The sequence below is a fragment of the Eptesicus fuscus genome, chromosome 7 (assembly GCF_027574615.1).
Source record: "Eptesicus fuscus isolate TK198812 chromosome 7, DD_ASM_mEF_20220401, whole genome shotgun sequence".
NCBI classification, from domain to species: Eukaryota; Metazoa; Chordata; class Mammalia; order Chiroptera; family Vespertilionidae; genus Eptesicus; species Eptesicus fuscus.
The window spans coordinates 78,773,447-78,800,154 of NC_072479.1; the positions used below are offsets into that span (position 1 = coordinate 78,773,447).

Genomic DNA, 26,708 nt, shown 5'->3' on the forward strand with positions numbered 1-26,708 from the left:
AAAAAAAAGTTGTGCTTAATAAGACCAAAGCAAAACACACACAATCCAACATAAAAAGCCCCACACAAGGTCCCAAAGGAAAACCAGAGAGAAACTCTCCCGGACACACTGACAAAAGATCTCTAACAATGACCATATCATAGCTAAAGGGAAAAAAATGATTTGTCGAGAGTTTCCTTTGAGAAGACCTGTGTGTGTCACCTCTGATATGTGTAAACATGTTTAAATGGACACAGAGAGCCAAATGCTATCCTCCCATTTAACCTCTCTTTTCACTGACCTCCTACAGTATCGACTGTATCTATTTGCATTTCTTTTTGAGTGATTTAGTTTGGAGCAGATGAATTTTATACATCTGCGTTTTGAATGGAATCTAAATCCTCTTTAATATAGCATGGAAAGAAAAAAAAAAAAGGAAGACTGACCGCTGCCAATTTAGTTTCAGCCATTTTATACAGGAATCCAAAAGCATCAAATTTCCTCACACACTGGGAACAATATAGAGCATGAACAAAAGGTTACGGAGGGAAGAAAATGTAATTGATTCTGAAGAGCGTGAACATCTGCAAAGAATGAATTGTAAGAGAAAACGATCTCTGAGGGTCCTACTTATGATGAAACAGTTTCTAGTTACTCATGTCGGAGAAATGACCCTCTGCTCCGTACCATCCCTCCCTCCCCCAAGTCCAAACCACGGAGCAGAGTGAGATACAGCTGCTGGGAGCTGGTTTCCACAACACGAGGTAGAGAAACCTCAGAAAACTAAATTTTCCCAGTGGTGTTGAGCTGATGGGCTTAGAGGACAAGTCAGAAAAACTGTATTCTGGCCCAAATTCTGTTACTAAATGAAATGTAACTGTGGCCAAAGCAATTTATCTCTTTGGGCCTCAAGTTCCTCAACCTGACAGGGGAGGCTGGGCTCCATGACGGAAAAGGTCCTTCTGTGATGTTCTCTACAATGATAAGAGGAACATACTCCCCCTCCCCCCCTTCTAGAAGTCTCTTGGTCCTTGGGCTTGCCATTTTAGATGGAAAGAGCAAAAATTCTAACACAAGTGATTTAAGAACATCGACATTTATTTAACATGATAAAAAAAGAAATGAGATATGAACATTTGCATTTAAACAATAGTAAGTAGCCTTTAATACATTACATGTGCTCATTGTATAATATATACACAATGAACATAATTACATTTGTACACAAACCAAGTACTGGATTTGAAAACCTGCTTATTGCTGTACACATCGATTCCAACGAAGTATAAGCCCAGTACTTCAAAATACCCACATTTTAAATTGTTTTTCAAGAAACAGTAAGCGATAACATTTGTGTTTAAGCTGACAAGAGTGTGGCAGTAACTGCTGACATTGCAATCTGACTGAGAAATAATTATAGCAGGAAACGAGACATACTTCACTTAGCAATAATAAAATGGCACATTTTAAATATATATATATAAAATTTTTACAAATCAAGTGAGAAACAAAGCCTTGCAGTAGCCGAAATGGAAGGAAAACACAAAACAAAACAAGCTTCATTGGAAAGAACTAAAATGATGTATTGAAAAGAAAAAGGAAATATAACTCCACCTAGACTTTAGAAACATCCAAATCTGGAAATCAGCAACTAAGTGAGCTCTGGCGGTGGACCACACAGTAAAAAGCACCTTGACTTATGTGCTCTGAAATCATAGCAGCAAGCTGGTGTCAGAATAATAACCTTGAGATTACGGAGTGCACATATGGGCCATTAAAGCTGTTTTGGAATAAACATTTTCCAGAAGTGATAAAACGATGCTCTGTGGCCAAAAGCATCAGAACTATGAATTTCATAGATTTAAAATATACTGTACAATATCTTCTCACATTGCCGAAGGTCCGGGTCCTTGGGTCTGAATAGCTTCCCCGCAAGTCAGTGTAGCTGGAAAACAAAGAGAGGGAAATTTACTTTGACACCTGCAAGTTAATGAAGGACCATTTCCTAAAGCAACTAAGGCTGACATTCCGTAACAATAGAAGCATGGCCTTGAAAATCCAAAAACATAATACAATTAAAGGACACTCTCTCCTCATTTCCAAATGCTCAATTCACAAAGCAAAGAAGCATAATGCAATTAAAAGAGCAATTCAGAACCCAAAAGATCAGCAAAATGAGCAAAGATTTGCATAACTCCACATGTAATAATGTAGTGAGCTGCCTGCATAGCAGTGCCGTGTGTAAAACTTTCCTAAGTTCTGCCAGAACTACTAGCTTGGAAAGATGACATAGGCACAACACAAAGATATAAAATAACCACATCTGAGCGTCACTCGTTCGTGGTGGCTGCATGCCACAGGACTGGAAAATATCAGGCAATAACTGTACCTCATTCTAGTGTGTAATGCTAGGGGCTCTGGAAATAAAAGTAAAACAAAACAAAATCCAATAATAACAACTTAAGGAACCTGGAAATGTGCTCGAGTTTTTTTTAAAAAAATATATGTTATTGATTTTTTACAGAGAGGAAGGGAGAGGAATAGAGAGTTAGAAACATCAATCAGCTGCCTCTTGCACACCTCCTACTGGGGATGTGCCCACAACCAAGGTACATGCCCTTGACCGGAATCGAACCTGGGACCCTTCAGTCCGCAGGCCGATGCTCTATCCACTGAGCCAAAATTGGTCAGGGCTGTGCTCGAGTTTTAACTGAACACTTGTTACTACCGGAATGGCCCGTGTACAATGAGTTGTACCCTGTTTATCGAACCAAAAGATAAGGAGCGTGGTTTCTAATGCACATTTCTCCACTAAGACGGACAGAGGCCCCTGATCACATCTTCAGACAGGAGGAATCAGAGGAGCATAATGTTTACTCTTCCTCTGCCGGATGTTATTCTGTCACTAGTGAGAACTGTCACTTCCCAACATATTAAGTTAAAAGCTTAAATTCACGAGCGACAGAGGCAAAGGCACAGGTAAGACGGTAACAGATCGATGGTTTGTGACTCCAGAAAGGATGTCAATCCTGCACCGATAGGGCTCCAGATAGACACAATCTCAAACAAAAGTTACAAACAGGACAAGACAGTTCAACACAAACCCCTCTGGCTGAAAGGACGGGTGCACATCACCGCTGCTGCCAAAAGGTGTGAACGGAGTGAGTGGGCTCCAGAAAAGACGCCCACAGGTTAGTACCCCTACTCATTTACTCCGAGAATCTGGAAATCAAGCAATGTAACGAGGCTCCTGTCTCAAGGTGTTTTCGCTGCTTGTAACTATGTAACTAACAGAAACTGGCACAAAAATTACTAGATCTGGTAGATATTTTGAGGAAAAAAAATGCAGAAAAGGGCATAACATGCTCCCTCCGTATCTTATCTTCTGAAAAGTTAAAAACAGTGTATATCTACACGCACAGAAGTGCAGGTAGCATTTAGCGTTGTTTAAATAATTTAAGGTTTTAGTCTCAGTTCTGAAACTGTGGTTGAAGGAATATTACTCCAAGGAAGGCTTTGTCCTTCCCTCTTTCCCTGCCCATGGCTTTTTGAGTAACTACTTCCCGGTCTTAAAAAAAAAATTTTTCCCCCTTCAATTTAGAAATAATTTCTGATATATCTTAAAGATTTTAATATTCCATCTATTGGACTGTCCCATAAACATTTCTTTGTCCTTTAAAATAATTAACAAACTCCCAATGCGGTAGATATGTCAAACTAACTTAGGAACATTCCTCAATCGACATGTAATGACTTAAGCAGACTTCTGCGATCTGATTGTGGAAAGGAACATTCAATGGGAACACAGCTGCAAAACACTGTGAGGCCTGTTTCGGTGCTGGACGTCCCCGCCAGGTTTTGCTGTTTTTTACAGATGAAATAAGAGACCGGGAAAATGCTGGAAGACATTGGAAGACGGCCAATCACTGGAAGGGCCAGCGGTGGAAACGTGAGTTACTGCCCGTGGTTCCAATACTTGCTCTGCCAACTATCCCCAAGCCTGGCCCGGAATTAACCCCCGTTTTTATTCCCTAAACCAGCAAATGAATACAACGCCCGTCGGTCGGAAAGTCCACGGGGAAAGCGCGAAGGGAAACCACGTACTTGCTCCGAAACTACACACACATGAAATGCGATCCCTCCGTGAGCTGCGGCTGGGTGGGCGGGCCCGCGGACGCGGAGGACTCCGGAGACGAGGGCAGACTTTTCACTAAAACACCAAGAAAACAGCGAGAAGAGAAACATCTTTTAAGACACTCGGGGAAGGAAATCTGATGCTGGGAAGTACATGTTTCGAGAAGGAAGTAATAGTTGCATTTGGTTTGTTACTTTCTAATCTGGGAACTGAGTAGTCAGCATGAAATGTCTCTGTTTAAACTTTTTCTTCCTTGTAGACCTTAAACTTACAGTGTTATGTCAACTGTATCTCATAAAAATGGGGGGAAAAAATATACTAGATGCCTGGTGCATGGATTCGTGCACGGGTGAGGTCCGGGGCTGGCAGGGCGATTGGGCCGGGCTGGCGGGGGGGGGGGCCTCGGGCAGTGGGCAGGCTGGCCCTGCCCCCTGGTTGAACTCTGGTAGATATCCTGGTGGAGGGAACAATTTGCATATTACCCTTTTATTATATAAGGACTTTTTTTTTTTTTTTGCTTTGAAGTCAATTTTCAGGTGTCTAGCAGTGAATCACTTTTGAAAGCCTTTCTAGTTCCATGCGGGTATACACTACAGTTTAAATGTTGTGGTTTTAATAGTCATAACACCACTTTGACCCAAACGCACCACAACAATAACTAAAAGTGTCACTGACAATGAAAAAGTTAAGTGAGAATTCCAGGGTTCAGCACCTTATAAGTGACAGTGAGACAAAGGAAGAGAGCGCGGTTACTATTAGTTGTTACAAAGGATCATGGTGAGATAAATTTGCATGTTATATGCATATCAGATGCAAAAAAAATGATTTATCTAAGGACAATCCTGAATAACTGAATTTCACTGTACCTACCCTTCTGCAAAGTGATTAGGGGGTGGTGGGGGAGAGGGAGGATTACTAGGAATAGTTTTTTGAGCTGATAATATACATTAGTGGTATGATCCCCACCCCCTCAAAAGTCCTAAATGAAGAAAAAAGATGTGAAGAGTTTAAAAACGTGAAAGAAGAATAGCACAGAAATCTTTAATTTTTAGCTATGGATCACATTCTTCCACTATCAAAAAACCCCCCAGATATGGATAATAATCCATTACTGTAGTAGAGGCTAAACAGATCCATTCTACCAATTTAAACATTCTGAAGTCTTCCAGTTTCTGAAGTGGTAGGTTTGTGAACACTCTGAGAATCTCCTCTCAGAGACCCTAACAGATAAATTTTCCAAGTACTGAAGAATCTTCTTATTAGAAAAGAATTTATGGTAAGTGTTAAGATTAAAAGCAAAACCAAAACAAAAAACGATCCCAAGCGAGGACAGCCTCTGAGGGTACCTAGCGGGTTAGGCAGGGGTCACCCTTTCCTTTTTCACTGGCATCTCTCCTAAAGGTGCTTGTGGAAGGCAAAGGTTGCTTGATCTGTAGGCAAGGCTCTGAAGTGGCTCTCTTGCTAAAACCTTTACATGGGAAATAGGTTCAGAGGTCCAGAGGAAGCTCAGCGAGAAAATCATGAAATGTGTAATATCTACCTGTCATTGTTTGGTTTCCTTTAGACGCCTCAGGAGTTCGTTCGTAAGAAACAACACTTTCTTCCTGCTCCTGAATATTGTCCTCTGTATTTTCTTCAGGATGGCCTTCTGATTTATGATTTGTGATCTGTGTCTCATCTTGAGGGCTAATGAAAATAGATGTTTTAAAATTTACTATAGAATGCAATTAATTTTTCTTCTAACTTATTAAAAAATTTTTTTAAATTGATTTTTAGAGAGAAAGAAAGGAGAGGGAGAGAAAGAAACATCAATGAGATAGAATCATTGATTGGCTGCCTCCTGCACGCCCCCTACTGGGGATCAAGCTCACACAAGGGCATGTGAACTGACTGGGAATCAAACTGGTGACCTCTTGGTGTATGGGTCAATGCTCAACCACTGAGCAACACCAGCCAGGCTGAACTCATAGATTTTTAAAAAGTGAGTTTATTGGGGTGATATTGGTGAACAAAACCACACTTGTGAAACATACCATTATTAGGTTTCAAGTGCACAACTCAACGAAATATCTGCACCCTGTACCATGTGCCCATTGCCCAAAGTCAAGTCTCTTTCCATCCCCACTTATTCCCTTTGCCTCTTTCACCTCCCCTCACCTCCCTTTCCCTCTGGCTGTCCCCATACTGTTGTCTATGTGTATGTATATTCATTATACTGGATGTGTTTCAATCTATGCCTATTAACAAAAAATCAGCAGAGATATTTTTCTTATCAGCTTTTGCCAAATATTTTGTTCAATGTCTTCAATGAATAGCAGAATTGAATTTGAAATATAAGGCATCGCTAATAACATTAATTCATAGCATTTCTCTTTTCTAACACTGGTAATTTTTTAAATGGAGGATGACACTGAGCATATGCACTAAAAGATGCTAGTTAACAAACACAGCTAAAAAATAAATAGCAAAGCACCATCATTTTTGAAACACTTATCAGACAACTTAGACTTCTTCTGATCAATGTCTATCATTACAAAGGCAATGGCGAGGTGCTTACTTGGCTATAGCTTATGTGCCTGTTGGCATTTAAAGAAAAGGTATCGAGGCGCTCTCCCTCCAGAGAGCATACCCATGCCATTTTGTTCCCCCTCTACCTCCCCCACAGGCACGTATCCCCTAATCTCTAAGGGACCTCAGGAGACTTGCAACCAGGGGAGCAGTGGGCAGCGGCAGCTCCTCCTGGGCTAACCCCCTGAACCTGTCTCCAAGGCTCCCCTTTCTCCGACTTCCCAGTGAGCCCAAGCAGCCCAGCCTGGGCTCTCCTGTGGCTTCTTCTATGCCCTTCCTTGTTTCACTGCTTGCTCTTCTAAAAAAGAGGTATTGTCCTGGCTGGTTTTGCTCAGTGGATAGAGCGTCAGCCTGCGAACTGAAGGGTTTGATTCCGGTCGGGGGCATGTGCCTGGGTTGTGGGCTCGGTCCCCAGTGGGGGGCTTGCAGGAGGCAGCCCATCGGTGGTTCTCTCTCATCATTGATGTTTCTCTCTCTCCCTCTTCCTTCTTCTCTGAAATCAGTGTAAAAATATATTTAAAAATAAACAAACAAAAATTAAAAAAAGATATTAACTACTTCCTAGGTGCTAAGCACAGTGTTAAGTGCTAAACATGTATTTTCTTTTTTAACCCTTACAACACACTTGTGAAACAGATACCATTATTAGCCCCATTCTTCTAAGTGAGGAAACTGCACCTTAAGCAGGTATGTAGCTTGCTGGGACTGGAATACAAGACTTTTTGACTCTGAAGTTTACCATTTTTAAGCAGTTACACAAACCTGTGAATGATTTGTTTGTTTCCCTTAATTATTACCTGTATGAAACATCCTCTGGCATGTTTTCTTTGTTTCTTCCTTTATCCATCACTTCTTCAGAATTTACGCCATTTGGTTCAGGCTTGAGAAGTGTTTCGTAAAAAACATTTTCCGTTTTTTTAAACTACAGAATAAGAAGAAAGATTTTCTTTTTCAAGGCATTCATACCACATCTATATTTATTAGTAAATCTAAAATAATTACCAAATAAAAGTTTAAAAAAATCTATGCTGTCAAATACTTACTGAAATATAAATGTAGATTCAAGCTATCTTAAAAATATTAACATTAAAAACATTTTTTATGAGTTTATTTGCATCAAACTGACATGCCAAGGAGCAAGATCTAAAATGCCTCAACATTCTTTACTACTAATATAAAAAGTTATTTGCCCAAAGGGACGAAGCACATTGCTTTAGTTAGTTGTTTTGGGATATACAAGTACAAATTTAATTGGGCCAGCAGCAATTTAGTCCAGCCTTGATTGGTCATGCTTTTTTAAATTAATCAAATTATATAAAACCAATAATTTCACTTAAGATCTTTGCCTTTTGTGGCAGAATGAAACATTACTTGCAACCTTATTACAACCTGATCTCATCTTCAAAAACCTACCCCCACCCCTTGGAATATCTGTCCAAAAATAAGCTCTGTACCTCTTCACTGAAATCTGTGTTTTGAGGTTCAGCTTCTTTTAGTCGAACAATTTCTGCTGCGGGAGTTTCGTGGTTTGGCTTTACATCATTTTCTCTAATGACAGTGTCCAGGTCCTTACTGTTATCATCCTTCCTTCGAGTCTGTCCAAAAGACACAGCGCAGTCTTAGAGTCACACTATGCAGCCATTTAGATGGCACCTGCTGATTTTGAAAGAAAGCTAGATCTTCACTCACAAGGTTTCTTTATGAAAATCAAGAGGAACAAGATCTATTTAATATATATCAATATACTTATTATATACATCATTTACATATTCATTATTTAGGTATTAATATATGGCATACTAACTAAAGGCAGTATTCCACACACTTCTTCATCCTCATCTCTCTTATTTTTTTAAAAACCACCCATTTTGTAATTTGTAGACTGCAGTTATTCAACTGCTAATCGGCTGACTCTCCATTAGTGATGCCTGCTCTTGGTTGGATGAAAAGGAAACTTCTATGAAGACAGGGAAGCACTTTCAGCTGATCCATGTCTACTATCAGGGATAGATCAAACCGAAGCTACTAGGCTCTGATTTATGAATCGGGGTAACAAACAAACAAAGAATAAGGAATGAAAGGTTGTCAGTTTACAAGACTGAGGCTGAAATTCGATGAATAGCAGAGCTTTAATTTAGAAGCTCTCTCCGGCTCCAATTTAGGTCATGTGAAATTAGGCCACAGAGTCATACACATTTTATTGGGAGGGGAATTGGGGACTATCTTGGTAACCTGCACGGCATTTTACATTTGCTGAAAGCACTTTTATCTTCTTAGTATCTCTGTGAGGGAGAGAGGACAGGTCGAATCATTACCTGATTTACAGCAGAGGATATTAAGTCCACGGCTGGTGCAAAGGCACCCAACAAGCTTTGTTTTTTGAACACAGGGCAATTTCCATTATACTAAGCTGTCCTAGCTTATTATTTTTTTTTTTTAAATATATTTTATTGATTTTTCACAGAGAGGAAGAGAGAGGGATAGAGAGTCAGAAACATCGATGAGAGAGAAACATCGACCAGCTGCCTCCTGCACACCCCCTACTGGGGATGTGCCCGCAACCAAGGTACATGCCCCTGACCGGAATCGAACCTGGGACCCTTGAGTCCGCAGGCCGACGCTCTATCCACTGAGCCAAACCGGTCTCAGCTGTCCTAGCTTATTATTATACCAGTTAAATAATAAAAATAACTATCCATATGGCAGACACGTGAAAACCCATAAAACATGTAACTATGATCCTAAGATTCAAGTGATATTAGATTTTCACACAATGATTAAAAGCAACTGGTATACCTGGGTAACCCTGAATGGATTATCCCTTAAGTTTGAAGGACTCTGTAAGGGTGACTGGTCTAAAGCACCAATGACATTTAATGCTTTCTTCTTTTCCCTTAAGCATGCTTGTTGATGCCTCCTTATTCTTTCCATTTGCTCTTCCACAGTCATCCTAGGTCGAGTACTTTCAGCCAAACACAGCTGCTCCACTGCACTCCTTGGTCTTTCCTTTAAATTAAAGAATAAACATATGAATACATAATTATAGTGACTTCTGAAAAGTATGTTGAAATAAAATGCATTTCTTTTGTCCTCAAAATCAAAAGTGGAGGTTTGGAATGTCACTTATATAACACCAGAAAAGCAAATTATTTTAACCTTAATAGGTAATTGGTGATGCATAGTCTATGACGAAAAGAGAGGAGAAAGAGAAAAGAAAATAGTAAGGGTATTTCTCTCTCCTCTCTTTTTCCCCCCCAAATACAAACGGGTATGGCAGCTCTGGAATGATTCTACCCCACGAAACAGGAAATTATATAAAAGTTAAACAAGGAGAAAATAGGGGACACAGTTTCTAAATATCAGTGATTTATTTTAATGAAACTGTAATGTGAAAGACTAGTAGAGAAAACATCCTTAGTTTATGATCCAGAATAAAACTATGGAATTATTTATTTTCTATAAATCAGATGGTTATATTTGAAAGCATTGCATATATATGACTAATTTTTATGGTTTGCTAAAGGGTTTAAAAATATTTGTCCCAATAAACAACCAATTCTTACTTTTCACTTTCTTACTAAGGATGTACAAAGATATTGGTACAAGATCCAAAATAAATACTTCAATAATTAATCATAAGCAAATTTTAGCTTATTTTATGATAGAACTTTTAAAGATTAAACATTTTCTAGAACCTATGGGATTCATAGGTTTCTTTGGATCTTCTGGTCTGAATTGGTGGAAACTGATGAAGGCACTGGAGGAGTTTTTGGGAGAACCGAGGACAGAGGTAAGTATTCCTGTGACCAAGCACTACAGCAGGCCAAAGGCTAAGATTCCTTCCTCTCCACTCCAATCTGGACAATGCTTGCAGGGCAGGAGCTGTAACTCTAGAACTGCCTGCTACTGTACAGAATAAATATCTTAAAGTAGAAACTAAAAGGAAAAGGCCTAATAGGCAAAAATAAGTGATTCTCATTTATTTGTAAAATAAAACATATTTACTTTTGCAAAAAAAAAAAAAAAAGTTAATTCTAGATACTGATTGGGAAGTTGGCTACTTTAGTGTACTTTTCATCTTCAGTAATCACAAATGTGTATTCCTCCTGGTTTTTCTATGTTTACATAAAAATGTTATCACACCGCAACTTATTTATCAAGTTATTGTACAAATCTACTTTCTTCTTTTTAAATGTTGGATATTATTAATTTTTAGGTCTTTTCTCCAATATGATAATTGGGAAAGATTAACTCATCGGGGCAGCTCAGCATTTTAAAAATTATTACTGAGGCTGAGCAATTTTCATTTATTTGTGAACTATTATTTCTGATTTATATTTATTCCTTATCTATTATGGAACTTGTCTGTTATACCGCAGGTATTTATAAGCAGGTATTACTTATAAAGATCTTTCTTGTACCAACATTATAGAACTATAGTTTTCTATACTTCCCCCCCGCCCCCCGGTATTTAGTTATGTAGAATCTTTTCTTCTAGTATTTAAGAGAGTTATAAAAAAGATAAAGAATAATATAAATCCACTAATATCTTCTGCTTGATCTCAACATCCTTTTTCTGTTTCACAATTACCATAGAAAACACCCTCCAATCTGCAAAAAATGCCCAACTCTATGAACAAATAATAGTATTATAGAATCATGATCACTAATGTTAATATTGACACATAGCTATTCATTATTTTTATTCTACACTAATTATTCCTATAGATCTTTATAATTTTGTATTTATTGAAAAGATAGTTCTTATATATAGATTTGTCAGACTTTTTTGGCATATGCTGGTTAGCTATACTTTAATATCTTTCAAAGATAACCATAGACTTTTTTCTTTGTTGTACCATTCAGTCTTTTCTTATAGCTTAAAATTATCTCATACCAAGTAAGTAGAGACTTTGCAAAGATGCAAAGTAAAAGTTCTTTTGCAGCTCAAATTTCTAAGACTACTTGGTGAAAGGGAGGTAAATACTCTGAGAATCTTCCAAGACCATCAGACTGGTTTGGAGCCAGTTTGAATTCAGTGATCTCAGATGAAAGTGTGAAACGCAGGATTTATTTCCCAATCCCAACTCACATTTCTCAGAGTAGCCAGAGGACTGGCAAACTCCAAATCCACCCCAGCTGAAAGGCCCTGCAAACTCAGGCTAGCTTGGAAACCCATTCACTTGGGTGAACACAGGACACGTCTATCACTCTCCTCAAGGAAATTCTTAGAAGTGTCAGACTCCTTCTAGAAATTAATTTCTAGCTAAATACCGTTCTTGAATCCACCATCTTCTTCGTTTTCCTTAAGGTTACATATGAGGCTATTGTCGAAGATTCTGGTGTTGGTGACTTTGTTCTTGGAGACACAACTCCAACAGGAAAGTGGGAACCTAAAAATTAAAATAGGAGTCATCTCTCACATAACATGGCTTTTTTTTTTTTTTACATACTCGATTTCTGAGGCTTTTAAAATCACAAGACAAATTTATTGTTTGGAAAGAGCCAGGGAAAATGTACTAGCCTTCTATTACCTATTCTACCTCATAAGCTAGCCAATGATATTACCAGATAAATTTAGGGTTAGATTTAGAAATAAAGTTCTACAGATTAAAAGATGATATTAAAAATCCTCTGGCTGGGTAGCTCAGTTGGTTAGTGTCGTCCCGATACAGCAAGGTTGTGGGTTCGATCCCTGGTGAGGGCCCATACAAGAATAAACCAATGAATGCATAAATAAGTGGAACAATAAATTAATGGTTCTCCCTCTCTCTCTCTCTCATCAATCAATAAAAAAAAATTAAAAACTTCAGTACCCCTAATCCATCATAGATCCTTATGGGTGATTTGCTTCCTCAAGTCCACAGAGCTCAGCAGCAGCAGGGCTGGAGTCTGAGTCAGCCCTCTGCTTCTTCATGAAACATTCACATTTTCAGTACCTTAATGTAATCCTCTCACATCTCACAGAGGACAAAAAGTAGCTGGGAAGGTTTAAGTGATTTACCTAAATGTCCTTAATTTCCAATTGGTCTCTTTCAAATATACTGGACTGTCTCAATAAAGAAACCACTAACAAAGTTAACTAAGGTAATCACTGTCACTCTCTCGTTTACAATTAGAAAACAAAAACTCACATCAACCAGAAAAAAGAAGTGTCTTACACCCCCCCATCCACAAAGACAAATGGTGTAGGTCAGTCATTCAGGGCCCCTTTAGGTTATAAACCAAACAATCTGCAACTCAATTATTTGTTATTGTTGTTTTTTGATTTTAGAGAGGAAGGGGTGGGGAGAGGGAGAGAGAGGGAGAGAGAGAGAGAGAGAGAGAGAGAGAGAGAGAGAGAGAGAGAGAGAGAGAGAGAGAAATGTCGATATGAGAGAGATACACCAATCAGTTGCCTCCTGTACATGCCCGACTGGGAATTGAACCACAACCTGGGCATGTGTCCTAATTGGGCATCAAATCCATTGTATGAACTCTTGTTTACTGACATATGGGTTGCTTCCAGTTTTTTTTTTTTTTTTTTCTAATATGAATTAAAGCTGCTATAAAAATCCTTGTATGTCTTTTTGAGAAATTATGTTTTCATTTTTCTTAGGTAAAGACATAGGAGTTGAATTACTCGCTAAGCTAACTGAATGTTTTACCTTTTTAAGAAACTGCCAAACTGCTGTTCTACCATAACCACCATCGGGAACACATGACTCCCAATTGTTACACATCCTAACCAATACTTGGTAATTTTTTAAGTTTAGCCATTCTAGGTGTAAATTGTAATTTTAGTTTGCATTAAACCAAAATTTCTTTTATGGTTAATCAGTTCTAAACTTTTTATATGTTTAAGGGCCATTTTGTATACCTTATCTGTTATGTGGCCAAGTCTTTTGAATACTTTTTATTGGGTTGTCTGAGTTTAGTATTGATTCACAAGAGTTTAAAAAATTCTGAATACAAGACCTTTGTCAGATGTATGTATTGCTAATATTTTCTCCCATTCTGATGGGCAGAAGTTTTAAATTTTGATGAAAAGTAACTAGTTTTAAATGAGAATAAGTTACAAATATTCTTCTAAGTGATTCAGAATTCACATAACACATTCTCCTACATAATCACAATATCATAGTATTATTTACTATTAGATAATATCTAGAATATATTTAAATTTCCATAGTTGTCCCAAGAATGTCTTTACAGACTTTTCCTTCAAACCATAATCCAATCAAGGCTCAAACATTGCATTATATCTGGCATTTTCAACATTTTTAATCCTGAATAGCCCCCTTCCTGCTACTCTTTTTCTTTACAACATTGAAGAATGATCAGCATTAAAAAAATAATGGTATTATTTCATGGAATTTATTCATTTTATAGAAATTTTAAGCAAGTTTGTTTTAGCCCTTAATCTTTTATGTGTAATTTTAAAATGGAAAACCAAAACTAAAAAAAAATAACAGGAAAAGCCTTTTAAAAGTGTGTCATAAACTTATTTCTCAGTAAAACCTAACCGGAACTGATTTATCCCACTTACGATGAATATTCCAGAAATATCAATGTGTTTAAAAGAGGGTGCTGCCTCATGCCTAGCTGAGGTGACATCATAGATGGTTTATGGGTCATGTCATCTTTTTAATATATGAAACTTCTGAATTCAAAAACTTGTCAGATTCCAGAGTTTTCAGATAAGGGATTGTGGACTTGTTCATGTACTAGGTCAACATGAAAACGGAATTTATTGCTAAAATGTCTGAAAACACAGGAGATAAAACACATCCCAAGTTCTGACCTTTAACTGAAGCTTCCATTTCTGAAACAGGTTCTGATTTTTCTTCTCCATTAGATTCATCAACTTCTGCCACAGTTGTTAACTCTGGTTCACTCTTGTAGAGTCTATAATCTGGACCCTTGAAAGGAAGATATGCAATTAAACAAAAAATTGGTGAAAGTTTCTTGTAAAATGTTTACCAATAAAGACTCAAATCAAACTCTAAAAATTAAAAGCCTCAGTTACCTATCTTGGGTATAACACAACTAATTAATACATGCTACAACTAAGATAGAAGAAAAAGAATTTGAAATATTTTTAACAGGTAAATGTTTTGGTTTGAAAAGTTAAGAATATTCCTCTTGGGAATAAAGTCATTTTTAGAACATTTTTATCATAATACAACTGAGGCCTGAAAATAATTATATGATATTAACTCAATTAGTTCTATTGCCTTTTTCCTTATTCACTTCTCCTTGTTTATTGCATTTCACATTTATTTGTTTAACCCCAAACCTCCATTTCCAGTTTCCATGGGTGATGTCTCTGCTTGGCAATGTCCACAACCTTAACAGTTTTTCTAGACTGAACTGCCCGCGTCCCAACCCTTTTATCATTCCTAGTAATCCTTTTCTTTCTGACCTAAAGATTCCATTTGTCTCTGATATCACGACATGATAGGTTTAAAATATGACTCATTTTATAAAAGTAACCATTTTATAAAAATATTTATGAAAAATATGAAATTATGAAAGATGATTAAAGTTGTGAAAATATTAAAAAGTGAGAATGATATAGCCAAAACAGAAAAAACAAAAGGATAACATTATAAACAAAAACAGCACTGGCTAAAAGTGGTGTTATAAAAAAAGTTTGAATGTAAAATAAATTCACTTTCAAAAAATGAGAGGGCATATAAAATTGATTATTCTGTGGCTACTGCAGCCACTTACACAGTGAGATCCATTTCTTGTATATCCTTGAACTTGAGTCTTCTTGTCTTCAGGCAGATGGACTGGGCCCCTGCTATAACAGAGCAAGGAGCTGCTATCACTGGGCAGAGGGGGGATTATGGGAGGCTGCTCTGTAAAGTCATAGGACCGAGGAAGTGGAGGACGAGGTGGGACTACTTCCTCTTCCTAAAGATTGTAGAACAGTCACCTTATTTAGATAAGCATACTGAGTTAAGTATATCTAAATTCTTTGCAATGGTAAGTTAACTTAAATTAACTTTAAGATAATTAAAGGGACACTGCCAAGCCAAAAGTCTCATATTGAAAAGTAAAACCCAAAATACTTATGATAGTCAATATAGTTTTAAATATGGTTGTATCTTTTTTGGTAACTCAGCATCTAAACAGATACATGAAATGATTGCATTTCATTTTAAAAATAGAAGAGAAAAAATTAATTTGAAAATCTTGTTGCCTATGTTTTGGGCCATTTTCAAGGGAAAAAAAAACCAAACATTTCTTTTTGACTGGCTTTAATACATAATTTAAGACCATAGATGCTTTCAATTCGGTTGACAGTATCTCTTTGTAGTTGCAATTTCTTTATAGTATGCATGATACACAGCCAACTTATCTATCAATCATCCTACAAATGTTATCAAGTATAACAATGATAAAAATTCAAATTACTTTTATTATACAAAGTATGACAATGTTAAAGTTCTAATATAGAGATGAAAAATAGTGATTAAATTTTTTGCATTAAGGGAAGAAAAATCACATTTGTTAGAAGTACCAAATCACTGAACCAGTGAAATTTCAAGATTAAAACAATAACTAGAATGTATTTAAAAAATACTTTTGTTATGAGTTTATGAGTAGACAATTCTAATTCATGTTTTAAACATTTAAAATAACTTATAGTTAGACAAACAATTCGAACTTACCTCATTTTTGTACTTAACTGTTGTGAAAGGCTTTGATACTGCTATACCTATTAAAAAAAGCATAAAACATAACTTATACTAAACATATCTTTTTAAATCTACAGAAAAAGAAAATAATTTCATTTATTTTAAACTAGGGCCCCGTGCGGGGGCGGGGCGGGGGGGGGGGGGGCACGGGTTCCCTCAGCCCAACCTGCACCCTCTCCAATTGGGGACCCCTTGAGGGATGTCCGACCACTGGTTTAGGCCCGATCCCTGTGGCCTAAACCGGTGGTTGGGCATCCCTCTTGCAATCTGGGACCACTGGCTTCTAACTGCTCACTGCATGCCTGCCTGATTGCCCCCAACTGCCCTCCCCTGCTGGCCTGATGTTGCCCCCAACAGCCCTCCCCTGCCGGCCTGATCTTGCCCCCAACTTCCCTCCCCTGTCGGCCTGATCACCCCTAACTGCCTCTGCCTCCACCACCATGGCTTTGTCTGGAAGGAAGTTGGACGTCTGGAAGGTGGCTGGTCGACCCGATCTAATTAGCATATTACCCTTTTAGTAGTATAGATAGATTATATAGGATAGAATTGCTTAAATGGGCGGGGAGAAGCCTTTTTCAGCAGGAGATGCTCTTGGCAGACAAAAACACATAATCTCTATATCTGGACTGATAGCTAGCCATATGCACTATATTACCAAACCGGTCATGAAAAAATTAAACCACTTTCTTACACCTTACACCAAACAGCTGTTGCCCTTAAAACCCCTCCCCAGCCCCCAACTTAGGTTCTGCTTTCGCAGTTCACCCATATTTGGTTCTGATTGGTCGGTTTCTATGCCAGTCAGCGTCTCCGGGCCTATCTCTGGGCCTGGATCAAAGAGGTGGGGCTGATCAGCAGCCCCTGAGGAGGCCTGGAGAGAAACAGAGGCCCTGCTGCTAGTCAAGCCAGGAGAGAAAGAGAGAGGCAACGGCTGATCAACAGCTGCCACGGAGGCTGGGGATCAGACCCTGCCTCTCTCTCTCTGCAGGCCTCCCTCTGGGCCTGATCCGCAGCCCCTTAGGCAGTCAGTGCTGGGTCGCCACAGCAACCCAGCACTGACTTCCTGTGTCGGTCGAGCCGTGGTGGTTATGGGCCCTGGCTCTTTATATATATAGGTTAAATCTTCAGTTTCTAATCCCTCATTTTTAATGTTTTCAGAATTTGAAACCAACTACATTAAAAAACATAAACTAAAACAACTTATATAGGGAAATGAGTTTTCTCAAACATTTACTGGTGTAAGTACATTTTGATATCTTTTAGGAGGGCAATTTGGCCGTGCCTATCAAAATGGAAAATGTGTCATTTCCCACTCCTTGAAATCCAAAAGTACTACCATAAATGTTTAGTTATATATATACACAATAATGTTCATGATAGCATGGCTTATGACCAGGGAAAATAACAACAAAAAACTCCAAAACCTAAAAACATGTTCATTATCACAGAAATGGACATAGTCTGAAAATTGTTTTTGTTGATCCTCACCTGAGGTTAATTTTACCCCCATTGCTTTTTCAGAGAGAGTGGGAGGGAGGGGGATAGAAGGAGGGAAGAGGAAGACGGAGAGAGGGAGAGAGAGAGGGAGAGGGGGAGAGGGAGAAGGGGGTGGGAGAGACATTGATGTGAGATAGGGGCGGGGAGTGAACATGCCATACCCTTGACTGGAAATTGAACCCACAACCCTTTGGTGTGCTGGCTGATGCTTCAACCATCGAGGTACACTGGGGCCCTGGCCAGGGTGCTTTTTTCTTTAAGCTATGTTTTTTGTTTTTGTTTTTAGAGAGAAAGGAAAGGAGAGAGAAAGAAATATCGATTGGCTGCCTTCTGCATGACCCCTACTGGGGATAGAGCCTGCAACCCAGGCATGTGCCCTGACCAGGAATCGAACAAGCAATCTTTTGGTGCATGGGACTATGCTCAATCAACTGAGCCACACCAGCCAGGGGTACACAATGAATTTGTACACAGCAATTATTATATTGCAGTTAAGAACAAAAGAGCAAATGGTTGAAAATAGGTATAGTATGATTCCATCTTCTGTTGTGGGGAAAAAAACCTCGCACAACCAAAGCACTGTTTGCGTGTTTATAATTTCAGTACACATAAAACGATGATTTATTTTTGAGTGGGTGAGGTGGGCAGAACTTTTGCTTTTTTACTTTATAAACTTGTGTACTGACTCAATGTTACCAAGAAGAGTGTTAAAAAACCTATTAAAAATAACAAAAGTAACCCAGTTTTCTGTGTCATCCCATTTAGATATAATACTATGGTCAATTACTGTATACCACAATACAAAAAGCAAACTTACCTGTTTCTGTAGTGCCTCTTTGCTGTTTGTGCTTACTCAGGCCTTCCATGACATCCTGAATTCTCCAAAGTTCTTTCTGAATCTGTGCACGCTGAATTCCTGCTGATTCGGTCTATCAGTAAAAATAGACCGCATACAGAAAAACAATCATTAAAGTTATATATTCTGCTATTTATATGTCTTAAAAGAAGATTTTTAGTGGCACTGATAAAAGATAAAGCAGAGAAAAGAATATCATTTTTCAGCTATAAGCATATTTTTTCACATCTCCTCAGTAAGCTTTGTCTTGTGTTATTTATGACTCCAGGAAGGAATACTGGTCAGAAGGGACTAAAAATGGAAAACAGAACAAAATAGAAACTCTCAAAACCCAAATTAAAAAAACAACACTTTTTTGGGGTGGGGGGAAAGCAATGGAAAGTATATTAATTTCTGAAGTTCTAAAACATAGAGACATGCCAAACAAACAAACAATCAAACAAACAAACAAACAAACAAACGGAGTTTTTGACTCATGGAGTTAAACGTGTTTGCAGAACTAATTCTCAATTTTGGAATCTAACTGTCTTACTTCTAATAACCCACTGTCTTACTTCTAATACCCCATTTCATGTCCTCAGGCTAAGTACTGTAACTGAAACGAAAATAAGATCATATTGGTTTTCAGTAAGACTGTAACAGAACTCTATGATTCTTATTGGTAGATACTTAAGATAACAATAAATATCATAGGAATGGAACTTTATTTTTTTAAAAAAAGGCAATGTTTGATGACAAATATGTGATACCTTAATCAATAAAGTAATTAAAAAAAAAAGGCAATGAAGAGAAATAAGTGTTCCAAGTCTAGAAACATAAGGACTATGTGCGCTAACGCTGCCTCCAAACGTACTGCATAACCTTAGTGATCCAGCTTTCCCAGCCACAGGCTGAAAGCACCAAAGCAAAGGAAGGAAGCCCTGACACGGGCCCAAGATGACGGCAGCCCAGAGATGTGAATACTGCTATGAACACAGGGAGGGAACAGCAACTACAAATATTTGATACTATACATGCTCTATACAGAATCTGTATTACTTATGCAACAATTAAAAAATTACATATGTGTGTGTGTGTGTGTGTGTGTGTGTGTGTGTGTGTGTATATATATATATATATATATATATATATATGTATATATATATATGTATGTATTTTTTGCCCATCTGAAAGGTACACAGTGAAAATCTCATTTTAAAATTTATTTTGCATTTTCTGGTTACCAGTAACTTTGAATAACATATACACCCTTTTTAGCAATCTAAATTTTACTTTTTTATGAATTAAAACTACTCATGTTCTTCGTTCATTTTGCTACTGTACTGTTTCTCAAAAAAAAAAAAAAAAAAAAATCTTTGCAGATCTAGATAGTAACTCTTATTGAAGTCTAGGAGTCAAGGTAGTTCTTTCCAGTATGTCACCTTTTGAGTTTGTCAATGTTGCCTTCATTGTTTAGTTATTTAATAAAACTTATACAATTTGCTTTATGTGTCTGATGCTGTTCAAAGTACTCCAAAAACATCAACACATTTAATCATTATAATAACCCAATAGAAGTAGATACTATTATTATTTTCATTTTATAGTTGTGGAAACCGAGGTGCAGAACTGTAATGTAACTAGTCTAAGGTCACATGTGCCATGCTACTTATCATAGAGTGTGCCTTCTAGTTCTTTATTATTACTACTAGAGGCCCGATGTACAAAGATTCGTGCAAGAATGGGCCTTCCTTCCCCTGGCTGCTGGCACCGCCTTCACTCTGGCTGGAGCCGCCTTTCCACCTTCCCACACTGCCCAGAGGCCTGGAACACCTGGGGTGGTGTGGAATGCCTGTGTCATCACCATGGCGATGATGCAAGCATCCTGTCCCGCCCCCAGCCGCTCAGCGCCTGTGTATGCAAATAAATCTTCCATCTTTGTTGGGTTAATTTGCATACTCACTCCTGATTGGCTGGTGGGTGTCACGAAGGTACGGTCAATTAGCATATTACATTTTTTTTTTTAAATTAGTGTGATTATTTTTAAATGTCTTAACTGCTTATGGCCTGTTTACAAAACTGGATTCTTTATTCCAAATGGTGCTGTATATTCTAATAATATATCGGCCAAGATAATAGGCTAAATATAGTTTGTTAAAAAAGAGGCATTTAATATAGAATGAATAAGTCAGAATAAACTTTATTTAAAAAAAGCTAAAATATCCATTATTTGATAAATTCATATAATTCAATGCCTCAGTGCCATAAAGTTAGCTCAGAACACAGAACACTACACCATGCACCTGATAGAATAAAGAACTTTAAACAGAGAGAGATGGGAAATCTTGTGAGATAGTAAGATTCCTATCACTGAAAATATTCAAACCCAGGTCTTAGGTAGCCAATACTGTAAAAACTGTTATGGGCGTACATGAATCTAACAAGGTAAAACAATGTAAAAAACATGACACTTTTATACCTGAACTTCACCAAGGCGATCTAGTTGTTCTTGCATCTGGTTCCTGGTAATAGTTACATCGTATTCTAACTTATCATATTCTCTCCATGCTCGTTCCAGTTCCTAAAAGCAAAAGAGCTTTCATTATTCTAATGGAGAAAATCTGCTTTTATGTTGTTATCACTGCAATTATCATAGTTTATATTGGGCAGAAAACAAAACACCTTTGTAACTCATTTTCCTTTATTGTTTAAAACAGTCCCTTATATGCCTTGATTAAAATTTTTCCATGAATAAAAACACTAAATATGTTGTATTTTACCATGTTAGGTTTTCAATAACACAGAAGCCTGACATGAATTTAATTACTTAAGAGTAAATTTACAGTAACATACAAACCTAATTCAGCTAACTACACAAGCCAGTGAATCCAGATTCAATATAGACACTACTCACCTCTACTTTTCTCCTTTGGAAAAACCATCACCCCCAAACTCTAAAATCATAGAGAAGGTCTTCATACTTGGTCTATCTCTATTGAATATAGAATGATTCTACAAGCGCTCAAATTACATCATGATTATATTCTGCTTCTATGGGTTGCAGTTACCCTTCTGACACTTCAGAGAGGGGTGGTATGAGGTCAACAACTTGATAAACTAAAATAGGGCAGGGACTGTATTTTATTAATTTTAGAAAGAGGAAAGGAGAGGGAGAGAGCAATAGAAATATCAACGAGAAACATTGATGGGTTGCCTCCTGCATGCCCCCTACTGGGAATTGAACAGTGACCTCCTGGTTTCATGGAACGACACTCAACCAACTGATCCACACTGGTAGGGTGCAGGGACAATATTTGATTACTATTTTATCACCAGTTATCTACGTGGTGCTGGCACATGTAACATAACCAACAAATGCTTATTGAATGCTGTTGTAAAATGAATTAATGACTCTTGTCTAAGAACCTCCCATGACCAGGAATTTCTTGCCTTAAGCTGCTTTGAATGAAACTTCCGTGGGAAACGTCAGTTTAACAACAGCAATAGTCTGGGGATAGGAAAGAGGGTACTGAGTGTGGAAGAAAGGTATTTAAAATATTTTAAGAGGGTACTGAAAACAATCTTAGTTAAACAAACAAACAAACAAACAGCAATACCTCAAGTTCCTAGAGGACCTCTTCTCAAGGTACATACTTTAAAAAAAATTAAGTCATAAAATCTGGTCATTTGGAATCATTGCTTTTTGAGTTTAAGATTCTCCTTAACAGGTTTAAGTGTGTGTGTGTGTGTATGTGTGTGTGTGTGTGTGTGTGTGTGTGTGTGTGTGTGTGTTTATTTCAGAGAGGAAGGGAAAGGGAGAGAGATGGAAACATCAATGATGAGACCTGCGTGCTCCTTACTGGGGATTGAGCCTGAAACCTGGGCATGTGCCCTGACCAGGAACTGAACCAAGACCTCCTGGTTCACAGGTCAACGCTCAACCACTGAGCCATGCTGTTCTGACTCCTTAAAAGGTTTTAAATAGGTTGCCTAAGGAGCCTATTAAGCAGATTTCACAATGAATTAAATTTTAAAAAAGCAAAGTAATAAAGGACTAAAGGTTCTCATCATCTGATCTTTATGGTATAAACACTAGCCTCCTTACTTGGCTTCAGCAAAACTCTTTCTACCGAAATAAACAAGGATATTATCTCCTTTAATAAAAATAGCTTCTAGCCATCTTCTAATTTGTACACACATAAAAAAAAAAAAAAAAAAAAGAGGCAAATTTAGGTAGAGGGCTTTTGAAGGCTTCAGGGATGGTAAAATGAGGGTAACGGATCCAATGGCAGCCCAGTGATTGAGGAAGATGGTATTGCCAAACTAACACCTAACACCTCATAGAAAAGCCAGAGTTTGGGGAGGGGGGGTGCCGGGGTGTGTGGGGGTGTGTGTGTGTGTGCCCAAAGGCACTGTAGAGGCATCTAAATATAAGAACATTTTAGAATGGTGGGAATCCTCATCTTTCTTACAGAAACATGAGAAAGAGAGATTGAGAGCTAGAGATTACTTTTCCAATATTTTAGGAGTGAGGAAACATAATATACTTTCAGTTTTCATAACCTGGAAAGTCCCGCATTGCACTATATCGTTTGGCCCGAGTCCTATAATCCTGTTGGGCCTCCCATTTCTGCCATTATCTCTCGGCTCCTCAAACATGATTATAGGTGGGCAGAACACAAGTCAACAGGTGATCCCAAGAAAAGGGGTGGCACTGGCATAACATCAGTTTCCTTCCAACACCTGGCTGAGTATGTCATTAAAGAATTTAATGGATTATACAAGTACAATGTTAAAATCTTTAAATATGTCCTTACTATTTTTTTCTCAAGAAGATAATATATAAGTGCATCAAGGCAATTAAAAGGGTTTTAATGACTTTCAAGTAGGCAATTATCTTAAAACCATAGACAACAGTGCTTGAAATAAAAATGTGTAAAGTTTCATATCATACAGTTAAGAGAATGAATGAACTCTTGCAATCTACAACCACATGGATGAACATCACAAAGTTAAAAGAGTATATATTATATGATCATATTTTATTAAGATACAAAAACAGGCAAAGCTAATATATAATTTAACAGCGAAGTGATGGTGTTTTTGGGAGGAGGCAATAAAATTCAATGCCTTGATATGGATAGCAGGCATATCTCTGCATTTACTAGTGTACTTTTTGGAGAATATGTTATAACAGTTTAAAAAATATGTGTACATGTGTGGGATCGTTTCAGGAATGGCAAAAGAATCAAAAATCCCAACTTAGCCAACAAGTGAATTTTTTTGGTTGATCCTCACCTGAGGATAATTTTTCCATTGATTTTTAGAGAGTGGAAGGGAGAGAGGGTGGAGAGAGAGAGTAACTGATGTGAGAGAGACACAACCTGGACTGGGATCGGGCCTGCAACCTAGGCACATGCCCTTGACCAGGAATTGAACCTGGTTGTCGACTCGATCCCCAATAGGGGGCGTGCAGGAGGCAGCCAATCAATGATTCTCTCTAATCACTGATGTTTCTACCTCTCTCTTCCTCTCTGAAATAAAAATATATTAAATATATTTAAAAAAAACACTTTTAAAACTTGTAACAACATCTCCCCCCCACTCCCTTGCTACGTATTTGTTGAAGAAAATGGGCTCCTTTTTCTGTAGAGGTTCTCCTACTCTAGATTTTGCTAATGGAATCCCTGTGATATTGCTTAGCGTGCTTTTCTGTTTCCTGTATTTCCTATAAATTTGTAGTTAGATATGGAGACTGTTGAGATTCAGATTTGATTTTTTAGTAAAAATACCTCTTAAGTGTTGCTGGGTACCTTCTATTGCAGCACACCAGGGGGCTATCACATCTGGCTGTCTCTTTCTCGGGGATGTGGCTTAGTAATCATGAAGTAACCAGGGTATTTAAAACCCGTCTTACAATCCTTCAAAGCACAGTCCGTGACATTTCACTTGGTGTAAGTCTCTCCCTGCTTCCATGCCCCTTTAAGCTTACAATCTTAAACCTGCTTTATCCACTGTAGTCTAAATTCTCCACTTACTCACTGCCCTCCTATCTCCCATGCAGTTTAGAACACAAATAAGTTTAATGGAAGTCTACACATGCTACTTAACTGCAACCTCCGTGTCTCAGTTTTCCTCTTTCAACATAGTAATAATAGTACCCACGTCAAGGGGGTATTATTCGGATTAGGTGGATGTAAAGCACTCATAATGAACCCGGCAGTTAATAACTGCTGGAGAAATATTCATGGTTATTACTACTGTTTCATATACTGATAGTTTTACAGTGGATCAATACATAAGCCCTCCACTAGAATGATTCAGGATGACTGGGGGCCTTTATAACTTGCTTCTGATGTCTGAAATCCCAATTTCAGATTTTTTCATAAGAAAATATAAATTTGATTTCAAGTTCCAGAAAGTACATGTGACTGCCTCGAGAGGTGGCGCAGGAAGTACAGAAGCCCCAGAATGAAGTGTCTGACTTAGATGCTGACTCTGGTCTGACTCTGTTCCTTATTAGTTTCGTCGCCTTGGCAAGCCTCTCACGGGGAAATCCTGCAGCATTCTGCACATTTTCTCAGCGTCCTCAGTGGGACCGAGGTCCCGTTGCTCACAGCGGTAACCGACTCAGCAGTGAAACCTTCAGTGGCTTTCCCCTCTCCCTCTACACACTCAGTGCTTCCGTTCCTGAAATCACCTCCCCCCAAACTTTCTGAACCCAGTTCCTCATCTCAGGGTCTGCTTTCAGAGGAGAATCCAAACCAAGACAGTTACACACTGAAAAATTTCAAGGTATAACAGACTGCTTTAATAATCTTGCTCACTAATCGGGTTTAGATAAAATAAAGTAGAGGCGAGGAGAGAACACCATGTGCCTAAAAGCATGTGGGTGTGCTGGGTGGGGCTTATGGAGAGGAGGTATAGCTTCAAGAATGAAATAAAACATAAAGGGAATGCTGCTTTACATGTTTACCTTGTGCTAATCCTGGTTTCATGTACCTAAGTAGCCAACCAGAAGAGGAGATGTTCTCTGAAACCCAGGTTTGATCATTGGATGCCTTAATGTTATGCCTCTGATGTTCTATCTTTTATACCTCAGAAGTTAGATTTGAACCAATGCCCTGAATCAATTGTGAGAGAATCAGAGGACTCCTTTGAGATTCTGCTGGCATAAATGTTAAATCAAATTTAAATCTAATCAACATCCACTGAGTGTCCACCATATGCCCAGTATGATGCTATGCATCATTTGTAGCCTTCAGCTGCTAATATGCGTTAACTTTACATAAAGGCACCAATTAACACAGTTTGTATTCTATGCAGTAAGATATGTCTCAGAAGAACATACTGAGGGTTTGTAATGATCATTGAATAATGCCAAAGGCAAGGGGAAAGAAACAAAACAGAAAAGTGATTATATGGGATAAAACCAGAAAGCGGGATACTAAAACATGATTAATTTCTATTAAAACATTTTTAATAAACTTCTATCAGTGCTGGAGTTAACCTTGGGATGGAGCAAATTCTAAGCCTCCTAATGAGATGTAAGTGCACATCCCCAGAATTCCCTAAAACAGATATCAATCATGAAATAGCTTCCAACTAAATTTTGATTTGGCTCAGGTCATACAGGAATACTGAAGCTTTCATGAGTTTGGCACTGACAGCTTAGCCCCATTTCCCTTTCTAATCTCATATTCCGATCCCCGATTTCTAGACAGTCAGTTCCACTACTTGCTTCTCCAGACATGTCTCCCACATTCTCATTTCTGTGCTGTGATTCGAGGCATTTTGTCCTGTATGGACCACCTTTCACTTCCCCTTTCTTCCTATCCAAATCCGACCCATCATTAATTGATTACCATCTTGTAGACATTTCAGGTGTACTCATTTTCTTTATGACTACACTAGAGGCCTGGTGCACAACATTCAGATCCCCCTGGGGATTGGGCCTAAGCTGGCAGTCAGACATCCCTCTTGCAGTCCAGGGCTCTCGCAGTCG

At 38.2% G+C, this 26,708-nt stretch overlaps 1 protein-coding gene across 1 annotated transcript in view; it reads right to left on the reverse strand.

The window, feature by feature from the left end:
* Nucleotides 1-1,065: 1,065 nt before the first annotated feature.
* Nucleotides 1,066-26,708, reverse strand: part of PLEKHA5 (pleckstrin homology domain containing A5) — a 215,268-nt gene continuing 189,625 nt past the window's right edge. The window contains exons 16-27 of the mRNA XM_054719239.1: nucleotides 21,183-21,284; nucleotides 18,686-18,797; nucleotides 16,345-16,391; nucleotides 15,398-15,583; nucleotides 14,466-14,583; nucleotides 11,957-12,075; nucleotides 9,479-9,688; nucleotides 8,137-8,277; nucleotides 7,480-7,604; nucleotides 5,655-5,800; nucleotides 4,084-4,189; nucleotides 1,066-1,924 (exon numbers count right to left, since the gene is read on the reverse strand). Of these exons, the coding sequence (XP_054575214.1) occupies nucleotides 4,095-4,189; nucleotides 5,655-5,800; nucleotides 7,480-7,604; nucleotides 8,137-8,277; nucleotides 9,479-9,688; nucleotides 11,957-12,075; nucleotides 14,466-14,583; nucleotides 15,398-15,583; nucleotides 16,345-16,391; nucleotides 18,686-18,797; nucleotides 21,183-21,284 (1,401 nt within the window). The 3' untranslated portion in view covers nucleotides 1,066-1,924; nucleotides 4,084-4,094. The remainder of the gene's footprint in view (nucleotides 1,925-4,083; nucleotides 4,190-5,654; nucleotides 5,801-7,479; nucleotides 7,605-8,136; nucleotides 8,278-9,478; nucleotides 9,689-11,956; nucleotides 12,076-14,465; nucleotides 14,584-15,397; nucleotides 15,584-16,344; nucleotides 16,392-18,685; nucleotides 18,798-21,182; nucleotides 21,285-26,708) is intronic.